General features: G+C 41.1%; 3 protein-coding genes across 3 annotated transcripts; 2 read left to right on the top strand and 1 right to left on the bottom strand.

Moving 5' to 3' along the window:
* Positions 1-991: 991 nt before the first annotated feature.
* On the top strand, positions 992-11468 carry LOC308286384 (uncharacterized protein; the record flags this gene model as incomplete). Its single annotated transcript, XM_080727381.1, has 5 exons — positions 992-1105; positions 5307-5510; positions 6299-6514; positions 8279-8662; positions 11464-11468. The coding sequence occupies exons 1-5, from the start codon at positions 1048-1050 to the stop codon at positions 11466-11468; spliced, it is 867 nt and encodes a 288-aa protein (XP_080583507.1). The 5' UTR covers positions 992-1047.
* Positions 11469-16201: 4733 nt separating this feature from the next.
* On the top strand, positions 16202-21824 carry lamp3 (lysosomal associated membrane protein 3). Its single transcript, XM_080724212.1, has 7 exons — positions 16202-16321; positions 18723-18881; positions 19328-19416; positions 20048-20173; positions 20565-20637; positions 20804-20974; positions 21321-21824. The coding sequence occupies exons 1-7, from the start codon at positions 16264-16266 to the stop codon at positions 21455-21457; spliced, it is 813 nt and encodes a 270-aa protein (XP_080580338.1). The 5' UTR covers positions 16202-16263; the 3' UTR covers positions 21458-21824.
* A 2841-nt stretch (positions 21825-24665) lies between these two features.
* On the bottom strand, positions 24666-26828 carry LOC308286374 (general vesicular transport factor p115-like; the record flags this gene model as incomplete). Its single annotated transcript, XM_080727370.1, has 1 exon — positions 24666-26828. The coding sequence occupies one exon, from the start codon at positions 26826-26828 to the stop codon at positions 24666-24668; it is 2163 nt and encodes a 720-aa protein (XP_080583496.1).
* Positions 26829-27212: the final 384 nt, after the last annotated feature.

Genomic DNA, 27212 nt, shown 5'->3' with positions numbered 1-27212 from the left:
GAGGGAAGTAGAATTCAGTAGATTAGGATGGGGAAAGCATTTGGGTCTCCATCCGGAATCAATGGGCCTACAAAGAGTCTCCTCAAATTATTTGTTTAGGAATGCGACAAAAACTAAAAAAACATTATTGAACTCAAGTCTCCATGGGGTGAGTAATCACCAGAAAAAAAGTCATTTTGGGGGGAACTACTCCTTTAAGTACATTTTGATACCAATTCTTTTGTACTTTTACTCAAGTACATTTTTAATTCCGGACTTTTACTTGTAATGGAGTATTTCTATGTTGCAATATTGATAGTTTTACTTACAGTAAGTAAAACTGTGAGAACTTTTTCCACCTCCACGGTAGTGGGCACTGGGCAGGCACTTAACGACCACCCGAGCTTGTACCTCCTACTGCATGTACAATAATTTAGGTACAGTAGGAACAGTCAAGCATTAAGGTGCATAAAAATGCACTTATTTTGTAAGCAAAACGAGAAGACTCTGGTGTAACAGTCACATTCTTTTTTAGCTGAAGAGGTTTTTATGCTTTCTCTACCAGTATATTTTAGTGCAGTTTTGCAGTGAGGTGTTATTTCCATATTGTCTCTTTTCTACTGTACAGTAGGTACAACCTGTAACTGAAGCAAAGCAGGGCAGTTTTATCTGCCCATTGTATGATTTTGTCACTGTCTAGACCTAAGATTTTGATCCTACATTCTGATAAACGCATTTCTGATAGAAATACATGGAAAGGATGCTGGGCTGCAAGGAGATACAGGACAAATGATCTGCCACAGACAATGTATTATAGTATAGGAGTCATAGTCATTTCTCCTCTCTTTCTTCAGAAGCATTGACTTCTGACCCTAAAGTGTCCTGATGACATCCTCAACAGTTATCAAGCCTGAGAGAGGCAGAGCTCTCTTCCACTGAACTTCCTCTGCATGACACACTTATAAAGTAGAGAGTGAGACAAACTGAGCTTCACATCACCAGCCTCAACGCTCAGGCCAACAAGCCTCATCTTCAACTGCCACAGCGCCATTCTATTCTAGGGCCACGATGGCACAGAGTGCCAGAGGTGGATGGTCTCTCATCTTCATGGCAACTTTTATGCTTGGTAAGTTGAACCTTATTACAATATTCAAAACACAGTTGATCTCAGATTATGTGTTGTTCTTTTAGAGAGCAATTATGGCCAACGTTAGGAACTTTGTCAGCACACAGTTAATGTACGGTATAAAATGTACTGTAAGTATAGAAGTTTAATTAGCACACAAAAGATGCCTGAGACCATGCTTTATTTAGTTTTATTTCTTTGAATATCTTTGCTGTCGGACAGAAACCAGTCCATGTCCAAAATATTGACTTTTCATGAAAAAGAAAAACATATTTTTAGAACATAATGCTGCCTCATGAAAGTTGGTACGGTGACTTTATACATTGTCAGATACTTGAATGTGTCCTTACTCCTTATATTATCATCACTTTACCCAAATACAGTTGATTAATGTGGGGATAGATTTTCTTCCTGTCTGACCTTGTTATTCTAATCAATGATGGAAATAAACAGCTTTCTCTGTTGGAGTTGTTGTTAGGTGGTTTGACTGACAGTTTGAGGATCAAATGGAGTTAGGATGTTAAGTCAGAAGCGCTTTTTTAATACTTTTCATTGGTTCAATATTTGTAAAACCCACACACATACTGTAGATGCAAAGGGTATTATTGGGAAAAGATGCCTCACAATATATATATATATATATATATATATATATATATATATATTAGAGATGTGCGGGTCAGGTTTTTTTTCCATAACCCACAATGCCTGCAGCCTGCACAGAACTTAACCCGCCCGCCCACCCCGCAGAACAATATACAAATCAACGAACCTGCCCACCCGTTGGCCCGCAGTTTAAAAAAAGATGATAATCATCTCCACAATAGCTCATCTTTATATACCGCTCTCCTAAGTACTCAAAGTCGCTTTACAGAAACGTCTACAGCAGCACAATATTGTCATAGGCTAAATAAACAAACATGTTGTTCAAAATCAGGTTCTTTACTATTATTTGACAGCAAAGACATGTTCATTCTCTCTAAATCAGGAGCATCGTCGGGAATACCGTTTCAAGTTTTATATCAATCATATTTATACAGCTCCTCGCACTTCAAACAGACAGCAAAAGACGGATAATATTAAATCCTGTTGGTTATTGATTAATCACCAGATGGAGGCGACTTGAGGTAAGTGTGGCTCATTCAGTCAAAAATCTGTCTCACTTGCGAAAGTTGCGTTTCAAATCGTCTCCGTTGACTGGCTGGTGATATAACTTAACTGACACAAAGTATTTATAAACAGACTTGTGTGGATGTTATAATACCCATATATATATATATATATATATATATATATATATATTAGGGCTGGGATGCGATTAAAATTTTTAATCTAATTAATTACAGGCTCTGTGATTAATTAATCGCAATTAATCGCATTTTAATCGCACATCGATATTTGACCTGAGAAGCATTTTTTTCAAGTAAAACACAATTTTGTTGTACGAGTGAATCAACGAGTGAGTTTTTTAAATCTAAATTTCGCATCCACTGGGCCAAGCAAAGCGCTCTGATCGGCTACTTCTCCCGTTGCGTTTGTTGTCTCTTCTTGGTTGGTGCATCGCTATGATCGGTATGCCCGAAACTGAAGGTTATGTGGTGCAAAAACTAAGTGTGATTAAAATGCGTTAATTTTTTTAATCGCATTAATTTTCTGTAATTAATTAATCGCAATTAATCAGTTAAAGTCCCAGCCTTAATATATAACCTTCAGTTTCGGGCATACCGATCATAGCGATGCACCAACCATGAAGAGACAACAAACGCAAAGGGAGAAGTAGCCGATCAAAGCGCTTTGCTTGGCCCAGTGGAAGCGAAATTTAGATTTAAAAAACTCACTTGTTGATTCACTCGTACAACAAAATGTGTTTTACTTGAAAAATAAATGCTTCTCAGGTCAAATATCAATGTGCGATTAAAATGCGATTAATTGCGATTAATTAATCACAGAGCCTGTAATTAATTAGATTAAAAATTGTAATCGCATCCCAGCCCTAATATATATTGAAACAAAGATACATGTGTGTCTTGGGAAACCACACAAATGTTCTCAGTGTTAATTTAACTCTGAGAGTGAGACAATGTACCCTTCAGAGTTACAAACGGATACATTGTTTTATTTAATGGATAACGTATTTTAATTTCATTCTAAAAGACATCTTTTTAATTTGTAATGAAGTTGTGTAATATCCCTGAAAAAGTTATATATATCACTGAAAGTATTTGAAGTTAAAGAGATTCATGAGCATTTTGATGGGAACCTTGGCCAGACTCACCTCACCGCTACTCACCAGTTAAGAGTGGGGTGGCTCAGAGTAGATGACAGAGTACAGCAACTTGCAATGGGCCTGGTGTACAAGATACACTACACCACTATGATACCCAAGTACCTGTCAAAATACTTTATAAACATTAAGGATGTCCATAATTACAACACCAGAGGCAGCGCCACAGATCACTTTCAACCCAGAGTCAAAACCAACAAAGGGTCAAACTCTTTTTTCTGCTATACCACCAAAATGCGGAAAGCCTTACCGAAGGTCATAAAGGAGTGTGGATCACTAGCATCCTTTAAAATTGCCCTGAAAAACCACTTACAGGCAGCAGCCGTTCGCAACTGGTAAAAAAAAATCAAACCTCGGTTCGAAGTGGAGCGGTGAATTTGAGCAGCTGTACCCTATGTGAGTGAGTGAGTGAGTGTAAACTGTGCCTGTGAGTGAGTGGTGAGTGTGCCTGGCCTGCACAAAACAGCGCCCCTCCTTTAACTAGTGTGTTGTGTGTGGCCACTCAAGGTATTGCCCAGGCTACGGACAGGGCCAGCCAGCCAGCCAGCCAGCCAGCCACATACCCACGGATATACCTGTTCATTGGGAGCGCTTTCACCGCTCCAAAAATCAAACCTCGGTTCGAAGTGGAGCGGTGAATTTGAGCAGCTGTACCCTATGTGAGTGAGTGAGTGAGTGAGTGTAAACTGTGCCTGTGAGTGAGTGGTGAGTGTGCCTGGCCTGCACAAAACAGCGCCCCTCCTTTAACTAGTGTGTTGTGTGTGGCCACTCAAGCTATTGCCCAGGCTACGGACAGGGCCAGCCAGCCAGCCAGCCAGCCAGCCACATACCCACGGATATACCTGTTCATTGGGAGCGCTTTCACCGCTCCAAAAACTAACCTAGCCCAACCCTACCCTTCCCTGCCCCTTCTTTGTATATACTGTTTGTTTAGACCTCCTGGTTTCTTGTCTGAAGAACAAACAAAGCCCACCCGTCGTGTGTGTGTGTGTGTGTGTGTGTGTGTGTGTGTGTGTGTGTGTGTGTGTGTGTGTGTGTGTGTGTGTGTGTGTGTGTGTGTGTGTGTGTGTGTGTGTGTGTGTGCGCGCGCGTGCGTGCGTGCGTGAGTGCGTGCGTGCGTGAGAAAAAGGATGTCTGTTGAACAAGGGCTAATGCTTCTGTTCAAACCATCGTCGACCTACTTAGTGTATACATTTAGGGCTCCAGTTCTTAAATGTTCAGTGGTGTTATGTGCTCTAACAGATCACAGAAAGAAGCAGGGGTGGAAAAAGTACACACATTTTGTACTTAAGTAAAAGTATCAATACTGCACTGTAGATGTACTCCGTTACAAGTAAAAGTCGAGAATTCAAAATGTACTTGAGTAAAAGTATGAAAGTGTTGGCATCAAAATATACTTAAAGTACTAAAAGTAAAAGTACAAAATGTTTGAAAATAGCAGATCTATAAGCTCACAACGCATCGCGGTTGCGAGCTTGTAGATCGGCTATTTTCAAACAGCCTAGGTATAAAATAAGGCTAAAGTGGTTTATGTATGTTTTATAATATTATAATAATATAATGTATATCTGCAAAGTAACTAGTAACTAAAGTTTTCAAATAAATGTAGTGGAGTAAAAGTACAATATTTGGATCTGAGATGTAGTGGAGTAGAAGTAAAAGTATTGGAAATTGGAAATACTCAAGTAAAGTACAGATACCTCCAAACTGTACTTAAGTACAGTATTTAAGTAAATGTACTTTGTTACTTTACACCACTGGAAAGAAGGCAGTAGATATGGGACTAAGTGTGGTGTGACGTTATTCTGTTGTGGCTTCATCCTACTCAGTGATACCTAAAGTATTTAACTGACACCCCTCCCCCAGCAACGTGGCAGTCACAGACACAAACTAATATTAAACCTTCTTCCTCTACAGGCAACATGACAGTGATGAGAGCTTCCATCCCAGCCAGCAACACCAGCATGAATGCACAGGGTGCTTCTTCCTCTCCATCAGGTTCCATCTCCACTGAGCCCAGTGATGACAGCCCCATTCACCTTGATCCAGACTCTGACCAGGCCAGTGATGGTCAGAGCTTCCAGCCTGTCCTGCAGCCCTCTAAAGCAACTCCTCTCATAGGTACAGATACAAACCAACCACAGCATGGCTATAGGCCGCTCTTTGTGTTCTCAACTCATTATCACAGGACCCCTCGAAAACTAGATGATTCATCTCAAGGGGTTTATCCTTCCAGTAAGTAAGGTGCATAATCATCAACTGAACATAGACCTGTAGCTATACAACGAAGATGTTCTGATGTGGGGAAATGAGTGACAAGAATAAATATAGCTGCAAGCGCAGCGATAAAGTGGCCAAGCCAGGAAAAAGTATAGGAAAGGAAAAAAGCAGCGGAAAAAAGCAGGAAAATCAAGAAAAGTGGGAACAGAAATCAAAGAAAAACTAGAAGCAGGGTTCTTCCGAGAACAGGTCTCCGGCAGGTCAGGTAGGTTTTTTTGGCCTCCTGGTGGCGCTATAATAGGCCAAGGTGAAAAGGGTGCCACGTGTTCTTGGGCCTCTCACAGCAATCGAACGCTGCATGCGTGATTTAAGGCATTTTGTTCCAAAAAGGTGTTATGCAAAAGTTGACCCACTGGTGGCGATATAACATGTGAGAAGGGTGGACTGTTCCTTGGCCTAGTGGGAATGTGTGTCAGTGCGTGCAAAATTTCATGCACATCGCAGGCTGTGTTCATGATTTGAGGCGTTTTTGGCCACTGTATCGCTGCTTGCAGCTATATTTATAATAATTATTATAATAATTTTGTGTGCACTTCATAGGCATGTTAGATAAAGGTGCCTCCCACCCCTCCCCCAGCAGCGTGGCAGTCACAGACACAAACTAATATTAAACCTTCTTCTCTCTACAGGCAACATGACAGTGATGAGAGCTTCCATCCCAGCCAGCAACACCAGCATGAATGCACAGGGTGCTTCTTCCTCTCCATCAGGTTCCATCTACACTGAGCCCAGTGATGACACCAGTGATGACAGCCCCATTCACCTTGATCCAGACTCTGACCAGGCCAGTGATGGTCAGAGCTTCCAGCCTGTCCTGCAGCCCTCTAAAGCAACTCCTCTCATAGGTACAGATACAAACCAGCCACTGCATGGCTATAGGCCTGCTCTTTGTGTTCACAACTCATTATCACAAAAAAATTATATAAAAAAACTAGATGATTCATCTCAAGGGGTTTATCCTTCCAGTAAGTAAGGTGCATGCATAATCATCAACAGAACATAGACCTGTAGCTATCCAACGAAGATGTTCTGATCATGTAGGGAAATTGAGTGACAAGAATAAATATAGCTGCAAGCAGCGATAAAGTGGCCAAGCCAGGAAAAAGTAGGAAAGGAAAAAAGCAGGAAAATCAAGAAAAGTGGGAAAAGAAATCAAAGAAAAGCTAGAAGCAGTGTTCTTCAGAGAACAGGTCTCCGGCAGGTCAGGTAGGTTTTTTTGGCCTCCTGGTGGCGCTATAATAGGCCAATGTGAAAAGGGTGCCACGTGTTCTGGGGCCACAGCAATCGGACGCTGCATGCGTGATTTGAGGCATTTTGTTCCAAAAAGGTGTTATGCAAAAGTTGACCTGCTGGTGGCGCTATAACAGGCCAATGTGAGAAGGGTGGAATCTGTTCCTTGACCTAGTGGGAATGTGCGTGCAAAATGTCACGCTCATCGCAGGCTGTGTTCATGATTTGAGGTGTTTTTGGCCACTTTATCTCTGCTTGCAGCTATATTTATAATAATTATTACCGGTATTATTATTTTGTGGGCACTTCATAGGCAGGTTAGATAAAGGTCCTTAGATTGTGTGTAGAATGTTTCATGCAAATTGCTAAAAAAAATCCCTGGATAAAAACTGGTTTAAGCGTTTTACAAACTGCTCAAAATGATATAGTGCCCCCCTTTGGCCAATTGGGTTAAGATTGGTTTCAGTGATATTTGGACTAACCCTCTACAGTATTTCATCTTGAAAATGTGACTTTGCATGTATAATATTCATTGAATTATTAAAAAAGAATGTTTCAATTAAAAAAAATATCCCATCAGACAGATCTTTAGATATGGTCCGAAGTTCATGTAAAAAAGGTTCTGTGCACGTGACTCGAAAATCCCAGGATAAAAATGGGTTTAAGCGTTTTACAAACTGCTCAAAATGGTGGAAAATCTAAGGGCGCGCCGTGGATTACTTGACAAAGACACAGATGTGTTCCTCTTGAGTCAAGGCACGCGTGTAAGCAAGTTGCATGTCTTCAAGCCAAACGAGGCATGTTTGGCTTGAACGGACTTATGCCTGTTTAAAGTTTGAATTTTCAAACTTCTCACCCCTTAGCCTGAGTAGGTATTGGTCCAAATGTCATGTAAAAAAGGTTCTGTGCGTGTGACGCGAAAATCTCAGGAGGAGATAGATTATTTACTGTTTTTCATATAATTCAAAATGGTGAGACATCTAAAGGTCAAAGGTCAAAAGTCAGAGTGTCAAAGTTGTTGAGAAGACGCATATGGCCTCCGCCACTCCATGGCTTGACCACTAATTACAGTAACTAGAAATTCGCGGCCCCCCAACGGGCGCTCATATTAAAAAAAAAAAAAAAAAAGTTGATGGTCAGCAAGGAACATGCGTTGTTGATTTTTGTATTATGTTTTTGAGACAATTGAACAACTGCTGAACGTGGAGTTGCAGATGCAAGACATTGGGACATACAGACAGACATACACACTACCCCATTCTGATTAGGTTGTGAGATAAACACTCACAGTTAGTGCTCAAAATGCTTTGTAACAATAACCAAGTTTCATAATAACGTCATAATTATTCAAATTAACAATGAATTAAATGTCGTTTCAGATGCAGTGGGAGGTGAGGATCGCCTGCTCTTTGAGCGAGGGAAGGGTGCTCACATCATTAACAACGGTCTCCTCAAAGTCTACAGGAAAGTCATGGAGCATGTTTTAGTAACATATAGGAAGGATACAACTGACTTTAAGAAGCATCTGGAGGCGGCTAAGATTCTCACCCTCTACCAACATGCCATAACAGATAAGGAAATCCGTGAAAACATAGAGCGTTTTCAGACAGCTAAGAAATCAGACCGCGATGATCCCAACTCAGAACTATTTTCAGTTCTATTCAAACCACTTGTTGCGGCATCTGTAAATTATGCTGAAGCATTGGTTTATTACCAGATAGAACACAAACTGACAGTGGCAGACCTGGCTAAAGCATACATCCGTAGGGACAAAAAATCACAAAAGCTTGGTTTTGTACGAAGCAAGGTAATTCGCGCTGCAAAAAAACTTATCAATTGCAAAGACGCACGTTTTGACAAGGATGCCTACAAAACTTATTTGGAAGAGAAACCTAAAGAGAAAAAGAAACTAGATGCTGACCTTGAGGCGGCTAATACTGAAGTAATAGCAATGCTGAAAGATATTGTTAATCAGCTGCCCAAAATGGCTTATTATGCCGAGAAATGTAAAACAATAAAAAATAAAAATAACAAATAATTTCCTGCACTCAAGGGCATAATTTTAGGGCCTACCCAATAAAACCCTGTTTTTGTTGTTTTTTTGTAAAGTTCGTTTGATATATCCATGTTTTAGTCCAACCCGTAGTGACTGGCAAGACTATACTTCTCGAGCATTTTTCGTAAATACGCGTTGGGGAAACAAACCGGTTTAGGCCATGTTGCCGGTTTAGGCCATGCCTAGACCGGCTCACACGGCCGTTTAAAACAAATACCAGACTTTCCTTTCGTGGAAAGCCTGGTGACAAGGTTATTATGGGCCAGCAATGTTTGAAATTCAGTCATTATAGAGGTGAGTGGAATCAGTTGAAGTTTGGGGGATTAATAAAGTTATTGACACAATAACTTTATGGACTCTAAAAATGTGGACAGATTATTATTATTAACATTATTTATAACGCGCTTTTCGAAAACATCCATAGGGACATAAACGTATGTACAGTTGTACGCATATACATATATTGAAGGTAACACAATTGAGAAAACAAATGTGGAAGGTACAGTATGGGTACTAAAATGTAAGGAAAGGCCATGGTATAAATAGGTTTTAGGAGCGATTATACAGTGAGTGCATTGTCAAAAAGCTCAAGGAATAGGGTTGAACCTGTGATTTTCTGCCGTACTTTTTATTTCTGTTTTATCTGTTAGTTTGGTCATTAAGGTCCACAGAATGAGAGGCCTGCTCTGCTGGAAACATCGTGAAAAAAAGTTATGGCCATTTGTATATTCACTGTCCCATTGACTCCACTAGAAATATAAAAAAAGACAAAAAAATCTGCTTTAAAGGAGCTAAAGTCAACTTTTTCTTGAAAAACGGATGCTAAAATAAAAATAATGTTTCGAAAATATTTTATAAAAAAATAAGCTTCATATATGTGTTTCTATTCAAAAATGACCACAAAAAGCGTAAAATAATGATAAAATAATCATTTTGGCCATTGTCAGACCGACACTTTGTTTACATTCTAGTCTATCCTGCTCTTAAGCCGTGGCGTAATTTTGTAGTCAGAGTCAGACCCGCCACTTCCGGGTGGGGGCAGCAGTTGTATTGTTAATATGCGCAGTGCTGTGTCCCTCGCTATTTTCAATGGATCCGCCCGTGGGAGAACAATTACATGAATAAAATATTCTAGTTTGAAGCATTATGACTCCTTTTAACTCCCAATGGTTCCTTTCTGAAAAATAAGCGTATAGTAAAAAAGATTCACGGGTTCCAAGTTTGTTGTTTTGAATGGTGAAAGATAGGGACTGGAGACGCTCAGCCCCCACGTGTCTCCGCCTACAAAACAACGTCACACTTAAGACCAGGATAGACTAGGATGTAAACAAAGTGTCGGCCCTACAATGAAAAAGTTGACTATAGCTCCTTTAAGTAGCATGTGAAGGGTCAAACTAGGGGTTCTTCATGATTCTGAATCCATTGCAAAAAATCTATTTGGCACACTTTGGGCACATAGGCTATCCAAATGGCTAAATTTAAAGGTCTGTCTAGTACAACTCTAACTAAAATGGCTGTACAATAGTTGTGCTTCAGTTCTGTTACACCAAATTTGGAGGACTTGCATTTCATAAGTTGTAGAACACATCTGTGCATCCTTGGCCTGCTGGTAATTGGTATAGTGATGTTATTCTCATTCAAATTCAAGTTTTGTTTAGGCGGAGGTAAAGAATTATCATTTCTGCTGTACTATATCTGCTGTCACTCTTTCCTGGTGGAGGCTAAAAACTAAACTAAAATTCCAATTGATATACATTTTTCAAGGTGTCACCTATCCATAGACAACAAGATTGTGCAACTGGGCCCTGTAGTTCTTAAGTTATAACAGATTTAATTAGGGCATGTAATATTAGGAGAAAATTAAAAAAAATGACTCTGGGGTTTAAGTGGTACATACATTCATTCACACCGGTGTGAATAATATTGCAGCTGTAATTCAGTGGGCTTTTAGGGAAGGCTGAGGCTGGGAGAGGAAGGATGGTTGTTATGAAGCTATATAGCTGTGTAGATTGTCTAAAATGCTTCACTTGTCTTGCTGTATTTTCTTATGCATTTCAATAAAAAATAAACCAATTTATAAAACAGATTGTATTTATCCTCCATTATTACTCTTATACCATATAAGCTACAGTTCAATTAAGAAATGCTCCTTAAGGTATAGGAAACTATACCGAGGGGTAAATGTACTGTAGGCAACCTCATGGCAGAAATGAAAGTAATTAAAATTCCAGATATCATTACACACGAGGAATTTGTCTTGGTTCTCCAATGACCCTGAAAAACATAAAGGTAAAGATAAGGATAAAAGATAGAAATGACATACAATATGCAGTATCAAATATGTAGTATAACATTTTATTGCACTTGTTGAATTGTGTACAGTACACTGAACAGTACATGCCACATTGCACTTGTATTGTATTATTAGAACAAGAGTGTGCGTGCGTGCGTGTGTGTAAAAGAGAAACTGTAAGTGTAGTCTAACTTTTGTGTCTATGTGAGGGGCAGGATAATGGTAGTGTGGTAGACCTCAGTAAACTGCTATAATGTTTCTCAGACTCTCAAACACCAGACCCTTCACACGCATTGAAAGAGAGGAAACCAACCTCAAGTTCACAGCTAAACTGAGGTGCTCAAACACCAGAGTAGAAAAAGGTAACACTAAAGGACGTTGCACACTGCTGCGTTTTTCGGGCCGAATATCGGAGTGAATTTCGGAGCGTGCAAATAAAAAAAATCAACCTCACGTTATGACAATCACGTTTGCACACTGCCGCCCGTTTCGTATTTATTTTCGGACAAGGGTTGATTTTTTTCAGATTTTCGCAACTGTCTCCACTGGGTCCCTTGCTCTCTCTCTCTTCTCTCTCTCCCCTTGACCTGAAAAATGCTTTCGAGGATTTCGGATTTCCAAAACGCAACGAAAGAATGCAGTGCAGTGTGCAACCAGCTTCAAGATCTTTGCACACTGCTGCGTTTTTTGGGTCGAATATCGGAGTGAATTTCGGAGCGCGTGAATAAAAAAAATCAACCTCACGTTATGTCAATCATGTTTGCACACTGGCGCCCGTTTCGTATTCATTTTCAGACCAGGGTTGTTTTTTTCCGATGTTCGCAACAGTCGCCACTGGGTCCTTTGCTCTCTCTCTCTCTCCTCTCTCTCTTTCCTTGGCCTGAAAAATGCTTTCGAGGATTTTGGATTTCCAAAACAACGAAAAAACGCAGTGCAGTTTGCAACCAGCTTAAAGGGCTTTGCACACAGGACTGTTCTGTTTGCTGCATGATTAAAACGCATTGGATTTGGATTTGCAAGGCTGTGCGGAATCCACTGCGGATCCGAAAAAGGAGTCATAAAAGGAGTCAATGAGTGTTTACGGCATGCGACAAGACGCACAAATCGAATTGGGTACAATCGGGAAAAGAACACACTGCCGAAGCCACCTGCTGCATGGCAAATTCGGAGCCGGTGTGCATGAGGTCATAGAGAATCATTGTTTTCTTTAAAAAATTAAATTGTGCAAAGCCCTCAATTTTTTAGTTTTTTTTTTTTTGCATAAATCAGGGCTATTGAACACCCTTTACATCTGAGTGTTGGTTAAAATAATATTGAACCAATGGAAAGTAGTAAAAAGTGCTTGGGACAAAAACTCCTAACTCCACACGTTCTGCCAAACCAGGTAACTCCACCCGATTGGCCCTCTCTTTTCTCATAAATATGTGCTATTGAAACCCTTTACGTCTGTGTGTTGTTTAAAATAATATTGAACCAATGAAAAGTAGTAAAAGTCCCTTCGGTCAAAACCTCCTAACTCCACTTGAGCTCATTTTCCCCGAAAATGAACATTTTGGAGGTTTCGGCCCGACAGCAGAGATATACTGTATGTACAGTATGTACAGTATGCAAGTACAGTACACACACACACACACACACACACACACACACACACACACACTGTATGTATGTTTACAGGTACAGGTACTTCCCATTTTAAAATGGTGTTCTTCTGACTAAGTGGCATTTGGGGTCCATATACAGTCCATAAATGTATTTACTATTTATTACTTGCGCCAGCAGAGCGTGCAAGTACTGCGTTCGGCTGTGTATGTATGTCCGTGTCTGCCCATGTTTAAGCCCGTAGCCCAATCAGGGACCAGCATTTCTGTCAACAGCATCATTAACATCCAATGAGGGACCAGCATTCCTGGTGATGCCAGTGTACTGTATCATGTAATATGGCAAAGACCAGTTGGAAATAGAGCAATAACAGGCTATACTTGTAATATATATTGTGTATTTCAAATATTGTACTGTGATCAAACGTTGCTTTAATAAATCATCCTACTTGTACCTTGCAAGTGGCAGTGTGCAGGTAATCTGTTGTTGAAGATATTGTACAGTACAACATCATCACTGTTAGCCTAAACCAAAAGCTATGTCTAGAGAACAAATTACTGTACTGTATGTGTGTAGCCTTAAAAAATTGAATGTCCAAATGTGGGGCCTGTACTGCCCCCTTGTGGTTACTTGTAGTCAAACATGGCACCATTTGGGCTGCTTGAAGTAGTCAGTGGAATGTACAGACAAAACCCTCTCACCATTATATTTCTCAACCAAGAAATATAATGGTGAATCACATCATTGCTTTCATGTGAATGGGGTTCATTTGTACACCATTCAGAGTGTATCTCTAGAGAACATGTACAGTATAGGGAATAAAGCTTAGTTGCGACCGTAGGGAGCTACTTACTGTAGAAACCTCCACGGGCTGTCTGTGAGTGAGTGAGTCCGTCACACTTTTGCCCTGCTCATATCTCCACAACCGTTGCCCCCATCCATGCCAAATTTTGCACACACACTCCTTACCTGCCAAACTACAACCTCCAAGGACCCCCGGAGCTCCAGGTCCCTGGGGGACCCCCAGGTGTAAAAAATGACCAAATGTGCAAAAATGACCAAATGACCACCCCCACGGAGCTGCTCACGGGGAATTCCTGGGGACCACCCACTCCTGGTGCTCCAGAACGGATGCAAAAGTGGTGGCGCCCCCAGTGGAGGACCCCCTGCCACTGCAGCGCACATAAAATGCCGTAATTCGGGCTAGGAGCGTCCGGGAGAGCCGGGGCCGGTACCTATTCGTCCGCCAAGGCAACGCGGAGACCCCACCCCTCATTTCTCACATGGCCCTATTGTAGCGCCACCTTCAGGCCGATTTTTAAAACACATTTTTGGACACTGCTCCTACAGTTTTTGCCCTAAAATCACGAATATCACTACACAGCATGTCTACACTCATGTCATCAACATGGATCAGGAAGATTTTGGAAAAACACATTTTTGCCCTATTTGTGGAGATTGCCCTATCTCCCGATTAGGGAGTCTTACTGGTAATTTATGCTCCGTTGTACGACGGTGTATGAATCAGGGTTAAGACAAAACGTAGAGGTGTGCTGAGTAAAATGGGAAGAGGGGAGGGAAGTAGAATTGAGTAAGGATGGGAAATGAAAGATGCCTGAGATTACCTAATGTTCAGATTTACAGGCACGGAGCGGAGCCAGATCTCCAAACCAAACCTTTTCAAATCAGGGAAATTCACATCTGAGGTCAGGGTTTAACGGTCAGAATACCAGACATTAATAATCAGACAAACATTACAGCCTCATCGTTTCCTGGTGTCAGAGATTACCCACCGCGTAGTGTCCATATTCTGGGGCAAACATCTGGTGAAAATAGCAGATACAAGCTCACATATATTGTTTTGGGAGCTCATTTCCATTGTGGTCTTTTGAGCAGGTTATAGTATTGGTATAACATTTTCAGGTGAGGTTCAATGATAGGATATTAGATTTGATATTTTATTGCGATAAAAAAACTTCCATGATCAGCATAATTGTGAATAGGCCATTAGGCCTACTGAATACCCTCACAGTGAGCATGAATAGGCTATACTCATGAGTGGCTTGAACGTGTTCCTTCTGAGAAAGTGTTTAGTGCCACTCTGCACATTCTCTCACCTATGACTCTGAGAACAATTAAAGCCGGAAAAAGTGAATATGCTGTCGTTATTGCACTTGAATCTATCTTGAAATGGACCAAGATTTGGCCTGTCTCGTTCTCTAGGCCAAGAGTCTAGCGGTACTGTTGGACAGAAAAGTGCTGTTGTGTTCTGTGATCTAAAGACAAAACAAGTTACTATTTTACTGTACATGTATGGAACAATGTAAATGCTTGGATAGGTTCATTGGTAGATTATTGTTTAATAACTGACTTTTTTCCCCCTCTCATTTTGACTACCTGCTGGGTGCTGGTGACAGTATTTGTCCTTGTTTGCTTTTCATACAAATGGATGTTCACAAAAAATATGTGATGCAATATAAAAAAGGGTAAAGCGATTCCAAGGTTCTCTGACATGTCGGAAAGGAGACATGTCAGAGTGGCGGGTGTACCCGATGTGTTCCCACTTTAGAATAGGTGGCTTTAAATTGCCTAATAAAGTGTTAATAAAGGCTTAATTAATGACTTGTTGTTGTTTATACTGTTATAATAAAGATTTTATTAAGGATTTGTTAGTGTTAATTGATCTCATAATAAGTGCATAGTAAAGGGTTTCTAAATGCACAATTAGGACTCAACCGACATGTCAGAGTGGCGGGTGTACCCGATGTGTTCCCACTTTAGAATAGGTGGCTTTAAATTGCCTAATAAAGTGTTAATAAAGGCTTAATTAATTGTTTATACTGTTATAATAAAGATTTTATTAAGGATTTGTTAGTGTTAATTGATCTCATAATAAGTGCATAGTAAAGGGTTTATAAATGCACTATTAGGACTTAATGTGCCTTATTAGCTGTTAATTCATTGTTAATAAGTGCCTTATTAGCTGTTAATTAGCCTTTATTGAGGTACTTCATTATAAAGTGCTACCGTATGATGTTGTTACTGTCTAGACCTAAGATCTTAATCCTACATTCTGATAAACACATTTCTGATAGAAATAAATGGAAAGGATGCTGGGCTGCAAGGAGGTACAGGACAAATGATCTGCCACAGACAATGTAAGTATAGGAGTTATAAATGTTTCCCTCTTTTTCATCAGAAGCATCGACTTCTGACCCTAAAGTGTCCTGATGACATCCTCAACAGTTGTCAAGCCTGAGAGAGGCAGAGATCTCTGCCTCTTCCGCTGAACTTCCTCTGCATGACACATTTATATAGTAGAGACAAACTGAGCTTCACATCACCAGCCTCAACGCTCAGGCTAACAAGCCTCATCTTCAACTGCCACAGCGCCATTCTATTCTAGGGCCACGATGGCACAGAGTGCCAGAGGTGGATGGTCTCTCATCTTCATGGCAACTATTATGCTTGGTAAGTTGAACCTGATTACAATATTCAAAACACAGTTGATCTCAGATTATGTGTTGTTTATTTAGAGAGCAATTATGGCCAACGTTAGGAACTTCATCAGCACTAATGTACGGTATAACATGTACTGTAAGTTTAGAAGTTTAATTAGCACACAAAAGATGCCTGAGACCATGCTTTATTTAGTTTTATTTCTTTGAATATCTCTGCTGTCGGGTAGAAACCAGTCCATGGCCAAAATATTAACTTTTCAGGAAATGAAAAAGAAAATATCTTTTTAGAACACAAGACTGCCTCATCAAAGTTTCCTAAACCCACCAGGCTTGAGTTAAGATCCGCCTCGCGGGTGGCTGAAATCCTTGCCGGACACATGGAGGGTGGATAAAGTCAGTAAAGGCATGAAGACAATCTTAAAACTTGTACTGAGAAAAGTCTGCATTTGCACAATGCACAGCTATTAATTTGTCACTACAGTGCTCAAAATAAACTGTGCTAAACAAAAAAAATGAAACTTACTGTGTAGGCTACTGTGCTTAAAAAAGGAAAATTTTGTAACTTTGCAAAAGAGAAAAACGTACTGAGAAAGTTAATTTGTCACTACTGTGCTCAAAATAAAAACTCTTACTGCTTATCAGTTACATTGATTGTTATAGTTTGGATATGGCTTTGGGCGTATTATGCTGCGTGTATTATTGTAATGGATCGGTAGGTAGTAGGTACAGAGGACGACCGAGAAAGAGACAGAGTAGGCCTACAGAGTTTATTTATGCACTTTCATACTTTTTTATGATTTAAGGAAACACACAGTGTCAGATACTTGAATGTGTCCTTACTCCTTATATTATCATCACTTCACCCAAATACAGCTCAAGTGTAGTTCCTGTCTGACTTTGTCATTCTAATCAGTTATGGAAATAAACAGCTTTCTCTGTTGGAGTTGTTGTTAGGTGGTTTGACTGAAAGTTTGAGGATCAAATGGAGTTAGAAGCGCTTTTTTAACACTTTTCATTGTTTCAATATTTGTAAAACCCACACACAGATACTGTAGATGCAAAGGGTATTATTGGGGAAAAGATGCCTCACAAGATGAGATGAGTCCGTGGTCTGGGATGTTATTCTCATTTCATCAACTATAGCTATTTTATATACCTATATATAGGCCTATATATATGTATATATATATATATATATATATATATATATATATATATATATATATACACAGTATATATATTTTTTTATATATTTAGAGCTAGCTATTAACTGAAACAAAGATACATGTGTGTCTTGGGAAACCACACAAAAGTCCTCAGTGTTCATTTAACTCTGAAAGCGTGATGATGTATCATTCAGAGTTACAAATGGATACATTATTCTATTTAATGGATAACGTATTTTACTTTGTACGGGCTTCATTCTAAAATACATCCTTTTAATTTGTAATGAAGTTGTATATATCCCTGAGAAAGTTATATATATCGCTGAAAGTATTTGAAGTTAAAGAGATTCATGAGCATTTTGATGGGAACCTTGGCCTCACTCCACACTCCCTCTGCTCTGCTCTGCTGTGCTGCGACACGCACACTGAGTTTGAAGTCCATCAGTCAGATGGTTAAGAGATACGCAAAGGACAAATACGCAGATACACACACAGAGATTGCACACATTTATAGTAGTTGACCTTATGTCATTATAAAATGCTGCATAATGTGTTCTGAATATTGTTATAAAGTTATGAGTGTATGTACTTCATAGACATGGGTTTCATAGGAAACGCATGTCCTGTGTGCGTGGTGCGTGCTTGCATGTGTGTACATGTGTGTGAGTGCATGCCTGCGCGTGTGTGTGGGAGGTGGGGTCTGGGGTGGATTCATCATGCAGAGCTGCGGTAGAAGTGAGAAAACGGATATTGTCTGAAGAACAAACAAAGCCCACCCGTCCTGTGTGTGTGTGTGTGTGTGTGTGTGTGTGTGTGTGTGTGTGTGTGTGTGTGTGTGTGTGTGTGTGTGTGTGTGTGTGTGTGTGTGTGTGTGTGTGTGTGTGTGTGTGTGTGTGTGTGTGTGTGTGTGTGTTGGTGGTGGTGAATGCTGCATCAGGAAGAGCTGCTGTACAACAGAGAAAAAGGATGTCTGTTGAACAAGGGTTAACTAATGCTTCTATTCAAACCATCATTGACCTACTTACATTTAAGGCTCCAGTTCTTAAATGTTCAGTGGTGTTATGTGCTCTAACAGATCACAGAAAGAAGGCAGTAGATATGTAGATATAGGACTAAGTGTGTTGTGGCTTCATCCTACTCAGTGATACCTAAAGTATTTAACTGACATCATAATGCCCCCCACCCCTCCCCCAGCAACGTGGCAGTCACAGACACAAACTAATATTAAACCTTCTTCCTCTACAGGCAACATGACAGTGATGAGAGCTTCCATCCCAGCCAGCAACACCAGCATGAATGCACAGGATGACAGCCCCATTCACCTTGATCCAGACTCTGACCAGGCCAGTGATGCTCAGAGCTTCCAGCCTGTCCTGCAGCCCTCTAAAGCAACTCCTCTCATAGGTACAGAACTACAGATACAAACCAACCACAGCATGGCTATAGGCCTGCTCTTTGTGTTCACAACTCATTATCACAGGACCCCTCGAAAACTAGATGATTCATCTCAAGGGTTTTATCCTTCCAGTAAGTAAGGTGCATAATCTTAAACAGAACATAGACCTGTAGCTATCCAACGAAGACGTTCTGATGTGGGACATTGAGTGACAAGAATAATATGTTCTGAGGTGGTATGGATGACAAAAACATTGGGATAAAAGATACATATATTTGTATAAATCAACTGTACTCTACAGTCAACTTCAATAGATTTAATTGAGCAATTTATGACTTACAGTTACATACTAATTCGTTTTTTAATTGGTGCTTTATACAATGTTTTATATACATGCTTAATGAATAATAAATATATATTTATATATTGATCTATTTGACTGTTGTGTTTGAAGGGACCTACCGGTATGCCATGGGCAACAAAGCTGGTAAACCCTGTGTGGAAGCTACCATGGGGATAGAGTACATCGTCATTGAGAACAAGGTTAGAGGCTATGGCTGCCTGAACTGTGAGTGTGTGTGTGTGTGTGTGTGTGTGTGTGTGTGTGTGTGTGTGTGTGTGTGTGTGTGTGTTTGTGTGTGTGTGTGTGTGTGTGTGTGTGTGTGTGTGTGTGCGGTGCGTGCGTGCGTGCGTGCGTGCGTGCGTGCGTGCGTGCGTGCGTGCGTGCGTGCGTGCGTGCGTGCGTGCGTGCGTGCGTGCGTGCGTGCGTGCGTGCGTGCGTGCGTGCGTGCGTGCGTGCGTGCGTGCGTGCGTGTCTAAATGTTCATATAAGTCTCAAAAGAGATATAAGTCCAGCCTTCATGGGTAACTAATAGTCAGAACAACAGAGGTCCCTGTCTTTGAGATCAATTCCATTTATTTAATAAGAATATTTAATATTCTAGTGTAGCAGGATGGCCATAATTATGTGGATAGTAAATTACCACAGCAGTGAATCTCAGGCACAGACTATAGATGCTCATGAAGAGTTTAGTCAAGCAAACATATTAGCCTATACAATACTTATACTGTACTTTGCTGTTTATTTTGCTGAATTGTTTAGCTGTTTTGTACATAGTTAACAAAACCAGGAAAATCTCTATTAACACTAATATTCTATTCTATGTGCTTTTAGAAGTCCTTGTACTACAATGTGGACCCTACAAATGTCACAACCAGTGGCAAATGTAGCAATGACACGGCAGTCCTTCGTCTCACCTTGCCAAACAACGCGGCCAGCTTGATGTTCACCTTCAAGAAGGTTTACCAACAGTTTACTAATAATAATACTGTATGTCAAACTAGACAGGTGCAATTCTGGGAAACTGCAAGTGTGGTTGCCTATATATTATGATGTCATGTGAAGCTTGACAAATCCTGTCAGAAAGGACAGAAAAAGTCCATTCAACTGGACTTTTGGGGTTTTGGGGTTACAGAAAAGGTTACAGAAAAAGGTTACTCAATATGAAATAAAGCTGGACAATAGTCTGAATACCTTAGTTAACCACACTAATTATGTCTTTCCTCATAAGCAACTACAACTCTAGTTGCTTATGAGGATGGAAAATGCATGGAAAATAAAGGACAATGGTAAATCACTGAGTCATGTGACCAATTGTGATGTGGAACATAAACCATCATTTTATCCATAGGAGGGGAATGTTTCCTATGTAACCACGGTGAATGCTCACATCAAGCCTCAACCTGCCTGCAAAGAATGTACAAGTAAGAAGGAGATGAATGAAGGATCTGCTAGAAAAAAAACTGCGTCATAACCTAATTTATAGATCCATAGTAACATGGTAGACCTTTTATGTGAAAATTGTAAGAAACCAGGGACTAAAGAAGATGGACTTTAAAATTCCTTCTCTTTGTTTTTCCTCTACTGTAGCCAGGGATTATGCAGGTGTGATGGACCATGAAACGCTGTTCAAGACCTCCTGTGGGCTGAGCTTCAAGTGCAACTCACAGCTTGACTTTGACATGTCTTCAAGTTTGAGGATCAACCTAGTTCCTCTCCAGATCCAGGCCTTCGACATCCCAGAGGAAAATTATGGACCAGGTGAGAATATGAGCAAGATGAGCTGACTGCTCTCTTGGCTGTGGTGAGCTCTGTCCCTACCCTAGCCACCAAGAGAGTGTATTATTGCTGTTATAACATGATTGGCAAAAAATAAGAAAGAACACCCTTGCTCGGCTTGTTTGAGGCTTAGCTGAGATGTTGGAATTAAACTTTAATTCCAACATCTCAATTTAATTATTAAAGTATTATTATAAAAAAAGATATACCTATATACCGGTATATATATATATATATATATATATATATATATATATATATATATATATATATATATATATACCCTCCCAAATATCTCTCTCTCCGACCTTCCTCTTCCTCTCATCAGAAGTGGAGTGCTGGGCTGACTTCAACAAGCGTGTCATTCCCATCGTTGTGGGGGCAGCGGTGGCCGGCATCTTCCTGATCGCTCTGCTGACCTATCTCACGGTCAGGCACCGCAGACGAGGCTACAGCCAGATCTGACAGAGGCCAGGACAGGACTAGCACCTGCACACAGGAATATATGTCTTTACATTTAGCTCTGTCTATCAAATAGATCAGTGGTTCTCAACCTTTTCAGGCCACGACCCCCCCAAAACAATCATATTTGAACTGGGGACCCCCCACCCTAACAAGCACGTGGAATTGTAGGAGTATTACAATGTTTGCCTCTTTTTTATATTATTTGTATTTGTATCTTTATAGTAGGCCTATATTTCTTTGATCACGTTTGATGCAGTAATTAACTTTGTTATTTTCTTTCTTTCTTTTTAAGTATTAAAAAGGTTACAAAAAAGTACTTAAATTGTCACTTCACTGTCATCTGGTTACTCCCCTTGACTTTATTAGTTGTAGTAGTAGTTGTGGTGGTAATAATAATTTTAATAATAATATTTGATAAAGGTCTCTGTATTTTATAATTTACACACTGTCTTAACTCACATATTGTATGTGGGTGCTCCATTTGCTTAATACATTCATTCTGAATAATATTGAAGCTGTAGTTCAGTGGGGTTCTAGGAAAGGTAGTATGCTGTGTAGATTGTCTAAAATGCTTCACTTGTCTTGCTGTATTTTCTTATGCATTTCAATAAAAAAATAAACCAATTTTTAAATATCCAAGAGATTTTATTTATCCTCCATTCTTATAATACCGGTATATAAGCTACAGTTCAACTAAGAACTGCTCCTTAAGGTATAGGAAACTACCGAGGGGTAAATGTACTGTAGGCAACCTCATGGCAGAAATGAAAGTAATTAAAATGGCAGATTTGTCTTGGTTCTCCAATGACCCTGAAACACATAAAGTTAAAGATGGGGATACATATAAAAGATAGAAATGACATACTGTACAATATGCAGTATCAAATATGTAGTATAACATTTTATTGCACTTGTTGAATTGTGTACAGTACACTGAACAGTACATGCAAGATTGCACTTGCATTGTATTGTATTATAACAACGTGTGTGTGTGTGTGTGTGTGCGTGCGTGCGTGTGCGTAAAAGAGAAACTGTAAGTGTAACTTTTGTTTCTATGTGAGGGGCAGGATAATGGTAGTGTGGTAGACCTCAGTAAACTGCTATAAAGTTTCTCAGACTTTTTAATGATGCATTTCCCCCTTCACACGCATTGAAAGAAAGGAAACCAACCTCAAGTTCACAGCTAAACTGAGGTGCTCAAACACAAGAGTAAAAAAACGGAAACACTTTAAGTGCTCAACAACCTTTAATCATGAAAGAAACACAATTCAGCTGACAAAGCCTTATCAGGGTTACCAAAAATAAAGACAGAATTTAAATACATTTATGGACTGTATCTATATGGACCCCCATACAGTATATGTACAATATATACCGGTATACAGTATAGTGTGTGTGTGTGTGTGTGTGTGTGTGTGTGTGCGTGCGTGCGTGCGTGCGTGCGTGCGTGCGTGCGTGCGTGCGTGCGTGCGTGCGTGCTGCATGCATGTATGTATGCATACGCCACTGTCTGGCCAAAACCTCTTAACTCCAACTTTGAGGTTTTAGATTTTTTGGCATAAATCAGGGCTATTGAACACCCTTTGAGTGTTGGTCCACACTTTATGCAAAACCAGCTAGCTACACCCGAGTGGTTTCATACATATGTGCTATTGAAACCCTTTACGTCTGTGTGTTGGTTAAAATAATATTGAACCAATGAAAAGTAGTAAAAATCCCCCAAAAATGAACATTTTGGAGGTTTCGGCCCGACAGCAGAGATATACTGTATGTATGTAAGTACAGTATACACACACACACACACACACACACACACACACACACACACACACACACACACACACACACTGTATGTATGTTTACAGGTACAGTAGTACTTCCCATTTTAAAATGGAGTTCTTCTGACTAAGTGGCCTTTGGGGGCCATATGCAGTCCATAAATGTATTTATTACTTGCGCCAGCAGAGCGTGCAAGTACTGCTTCGGCTGTGTATGTATTTCGGTGTCTGGCCGTGTTTAAGCCTGTAGCCCAATCAGGGACCAGCTTTTCTGGCAACAGCATCATTAACAGCCAATGAGGGACCAGCATTCCTGGTGATGCCAGTGGTGATGCCAGTCGAGCACACCTCATGGTGCGCTCTGCTGGCGCACAAGTAGGCCATACATGGCCTACTTGTGCACAAGACGCAAGTTGGCACCTCGACAGAGCGCAGTTCTAGTTAATTTCCGCCTTTCTTTATTTTTGGTAACCCTGATGAAGGTTTTGTCAGCTGAATTGTGTTTGTTTCATGATTAAAGGTTTTTGAGCACTTGAAGTGTTTCCTTTTTCTACTCTGGTGTTTGAGCACCTCGGTAGCTGTGAACTTGAGGTTGGTTTCCTTTTTTTCAATGCGTGTGATGCATCAGTAAAAAGTCTGAGAAACGTACCTCCCCGTTGACCTCCAGTATAAACTTAAACTTTTAAAAGTTAAACATTTCAAAAAATAAAACATTTCAATCGTCCCCACGATTCCCGAAGAAGCCGAACATTTAAAAGTTTGAATTGAGGCGAGCCATGTGAGTGAATGTTATGTTTATTTATTTGACATGGACATCACAATCATATGCAATTGCTAACGTGTTATATCACATCAGCTAATTTCCAAAGACAAGAGGATTTTCTAAACAGAATAAAAAAATATATATTTCTATATAATCTAAAAGTCACACCCAGAGTTAATTTCATTAAGTGTCACGCGAAGCTTGGCCAATGAGCCAAGTGTGGGACACACATACGTACATACAGACAAAGCCAGATGTACAGTAGGAGCAGTTACAGGGATTAAAATCACTAGTCAAAATCTATTCATGTAAGCATTGTTCATAATTTTATAATATTTTTAAGTTAATTATAAGTCCTCTGTTAAAAGCATTGACATCAGTGATCAGTCTTTAGTTTTAGATCAGTGGGCATAGAGATCCAGAGGTTTTCCCCCTTCATTGAAAAGGCAGACCGTATAACGTCTTGTGCTCGGGACAAAACAATCAAGCATTGGTGGAAGTGTGTGTAGTTTCTCCACTAGAGTTCTGAGTGACCCATCAGTGTCTAACCAGTCCAGAAAACAGAAGAGAAACATGATTATGAATATGTTTAAAAACCAGTCTGATATCATAAAATCACAAAATGTTCTTCATCTTCAACTGTCTCCTATGTCTTTAAGGCGCAGCTTTAATGACTGAAGCTTTGTACTTTCTGGTCACCAAGCAGCATCAGCAGGTCGTCCTTCTCCTTCTTGGACTCCTGCACCTCCATCTGCAGCTTGGACTTCTCCGTCTGTAGGATGGCGATAGACATTGTGGCCGAGGTCAGCTGCTTCTCCAGCCCCGCCCTGTCCTCTGAGAGGCATCTCACCTCCACTTTAAGTTTCTCTGTCTCTCTGATAAGCTCTTCGTAATGCACCAACGTCTTCTTCACCTGGACCTCCTTCTCCTCCTCCTCACTGGACTTGAGGACTGCTTTCATTATTACATCCTCCAGTTCTCTGATCAGCTTGATGAACTCGTGGTCAAATAGCAGCTGTTCTGGAGGAGAGGGGAGGACAGGCTGTGGTTTCTGGGTTGCTCTTGAGAACAGTTCGTGTTTGGTGACGAAGCCAAGCTTCTCCACAAAATGATCCTTCCCAATGCGCATCTCAATGAGCTGCTTCAGCTTCTTCTTGGTGTAATTCTCCACTGAGTTGTCATTGTAGTAAATACAGATGCCCAGCAGCAGTGCACACAGGCCCTCCACCAGCCTCTCATTCTCTCCCAAGTTTTCTGAGATCTGACACAGCATGAAGGGGACATTTACCGGGTTTTGCAGGAAGTGTTTGACAGCAATTGGACAGTTGCTGACCCATGTACACAGCAGCATGAGGACGCCCACCCTGGTCTGCACTTTACTGCCCTGAGAGAGGATATTAGTGCACTGTTGCAGGAGGCATACTGGCTTGCCCAGGCTGGTGGCCAGCTGCACCCGGAGCAGCTGTTCCTTCTGGGTGAGATTGTCCTGCAGGGTGTGCGCCAGGGCCACGGCAGCACACCAATTAGACAGGGAATCAGCCGATAACAGGCCCGCGTACAGCAGCCAGCCTGCAGGGATGTTGGCATCGGTGGTGGCGGAGGGTTGCAGCAGTGTGGCCACGATCTCCCCCTGGCCTTTCTGGTTCTTGTACAAGAAACACTGGAAGCAGTAAAGAGCAGCACAACGCAGCTCAAGTGGCTCCTGTTCGTTCAGCATGGGCGTGAGCAGCACTACAATGGCCGGTCTTGGTGCGTTAGATGGAATAGGAACATTGACAGAAGCAAAGTAGTCCTGGTTGATATGTGACCCACGGATGACCTCTGACACAGTGTTGATGGTCTGTGTGCGGATGTCGATTGGTACACCAGTAGTGGCCATGATAATGGTGCAGAGCTGCTGCAGTAAGCCACACTGGTACATTGACTTCTGACAGCTGGCCGTGGCTCCTGGATAGCTTACTGGAGATACCATGACTCGTACCAACTGCAGCATGAGGTGGAGGATAGTGACCTTCTGGACAGACCAACCTGAGTAATCTTCACCGACCTCGAACCATGGAGTCATCCTCTGGATGTAGTAGCCCTCCTTGAAGAAGTTCTGGTTGGAACTGTTGTTCTTGAGCAGGTTGAGGAGGAGCTGCAGGCAGTCCTCCACTATGATACCTCCATCACTGCTGCCTTCTTCTGTGATGATGTCTAGAAGGTGTTCAAAAGCGTTCTGAAATGCGACAATCTTCTGAATGGTAGTGTTCCCTTTGGTCAGCTGCTGAAGCAACAGCAAGACATCGTTGCGGATGACTTCCCTGGAGTCTTGCAATAAATCCATTAACCTGGAAACACCCAAGTGGCTGACCAGGATAATGCCTTGCACCTGAGCACATTGGTACTTGAGGAGGGCTGTCAACAGCTTCACACCTGGCCACCTCACGTGGAAGTCAAACCCCTCCAACAGCGTCAGCACCAGGGTCACATTCTTAGAGTCCTTGATGAACCTCATCACCAGGTCTTCTCTCTGCTTCTGAGTGTTCTCATCTGCCTCTTCCTCCTCATCGTTGCACATGATGTTCTGTAATGTGGCCAAGACATAGCCAATGATCTCAGAATCAGACTGTTCAGTTTCCATTATATGGACCAGGTGAGCCATTGCCTGTTTGCCGACCTCTATCCCATATGTCTTTGAGAGGGACCTGAGGGCTCTGACTGCATCCCTTCTGTCCTGCAGGAGCATAGAAGAGGCCACCCGATCACACAGCTTCTGGATCGTCTCTTCTGCTTCTGATGGCTGTGGCCCCTCTGGTTGCCCTCCCAATAGTGCTCCGAAGAAATTCATCAGTCTGGACATCCTATCGATGCTTTCATCTGAGATTTAGTCACAAAGAAAATGTGAAGCGTGGAAACCGACGCAATTGTGGCTTTATAATGCACGACTGTGACAGTGTTGTATACTATAAATAATAACTGCCTGACACTGGTTCTATGGGTTTGCTGCTCTGACATCACGCTCTGGCTTCACTGTGATGTCACACTAACAGAATCACTTTTATGCCCATATATGGAGTTCCCTGATGTCATCAATATTAAGCCCATATCAAACAGGACTTCATATGGGAATGCCCATATATGGAGGCCACATCGGCTACATACCATACTAACAGAATCCATATATGGCCAAGACAGATGGCCAAGACAGCCCATATCTTTGTGGCTGGTTCTA

This window comes from Nannobrachium achirus (assembly GCF_963921795.1).
Source record: "Nannobrachium achirus genome assembly, chromosome: 1".
Classification (NCBI taxonomy): Eukaryota; Metazoa; Chordata; class Actinopteri; order Myctophiformes; family Myctophidae; genus Nannobrachium; species Nannobrachium achirus.
This window is presented reverse-complemented; position numbering and strand designations above follow the sequence as displayed.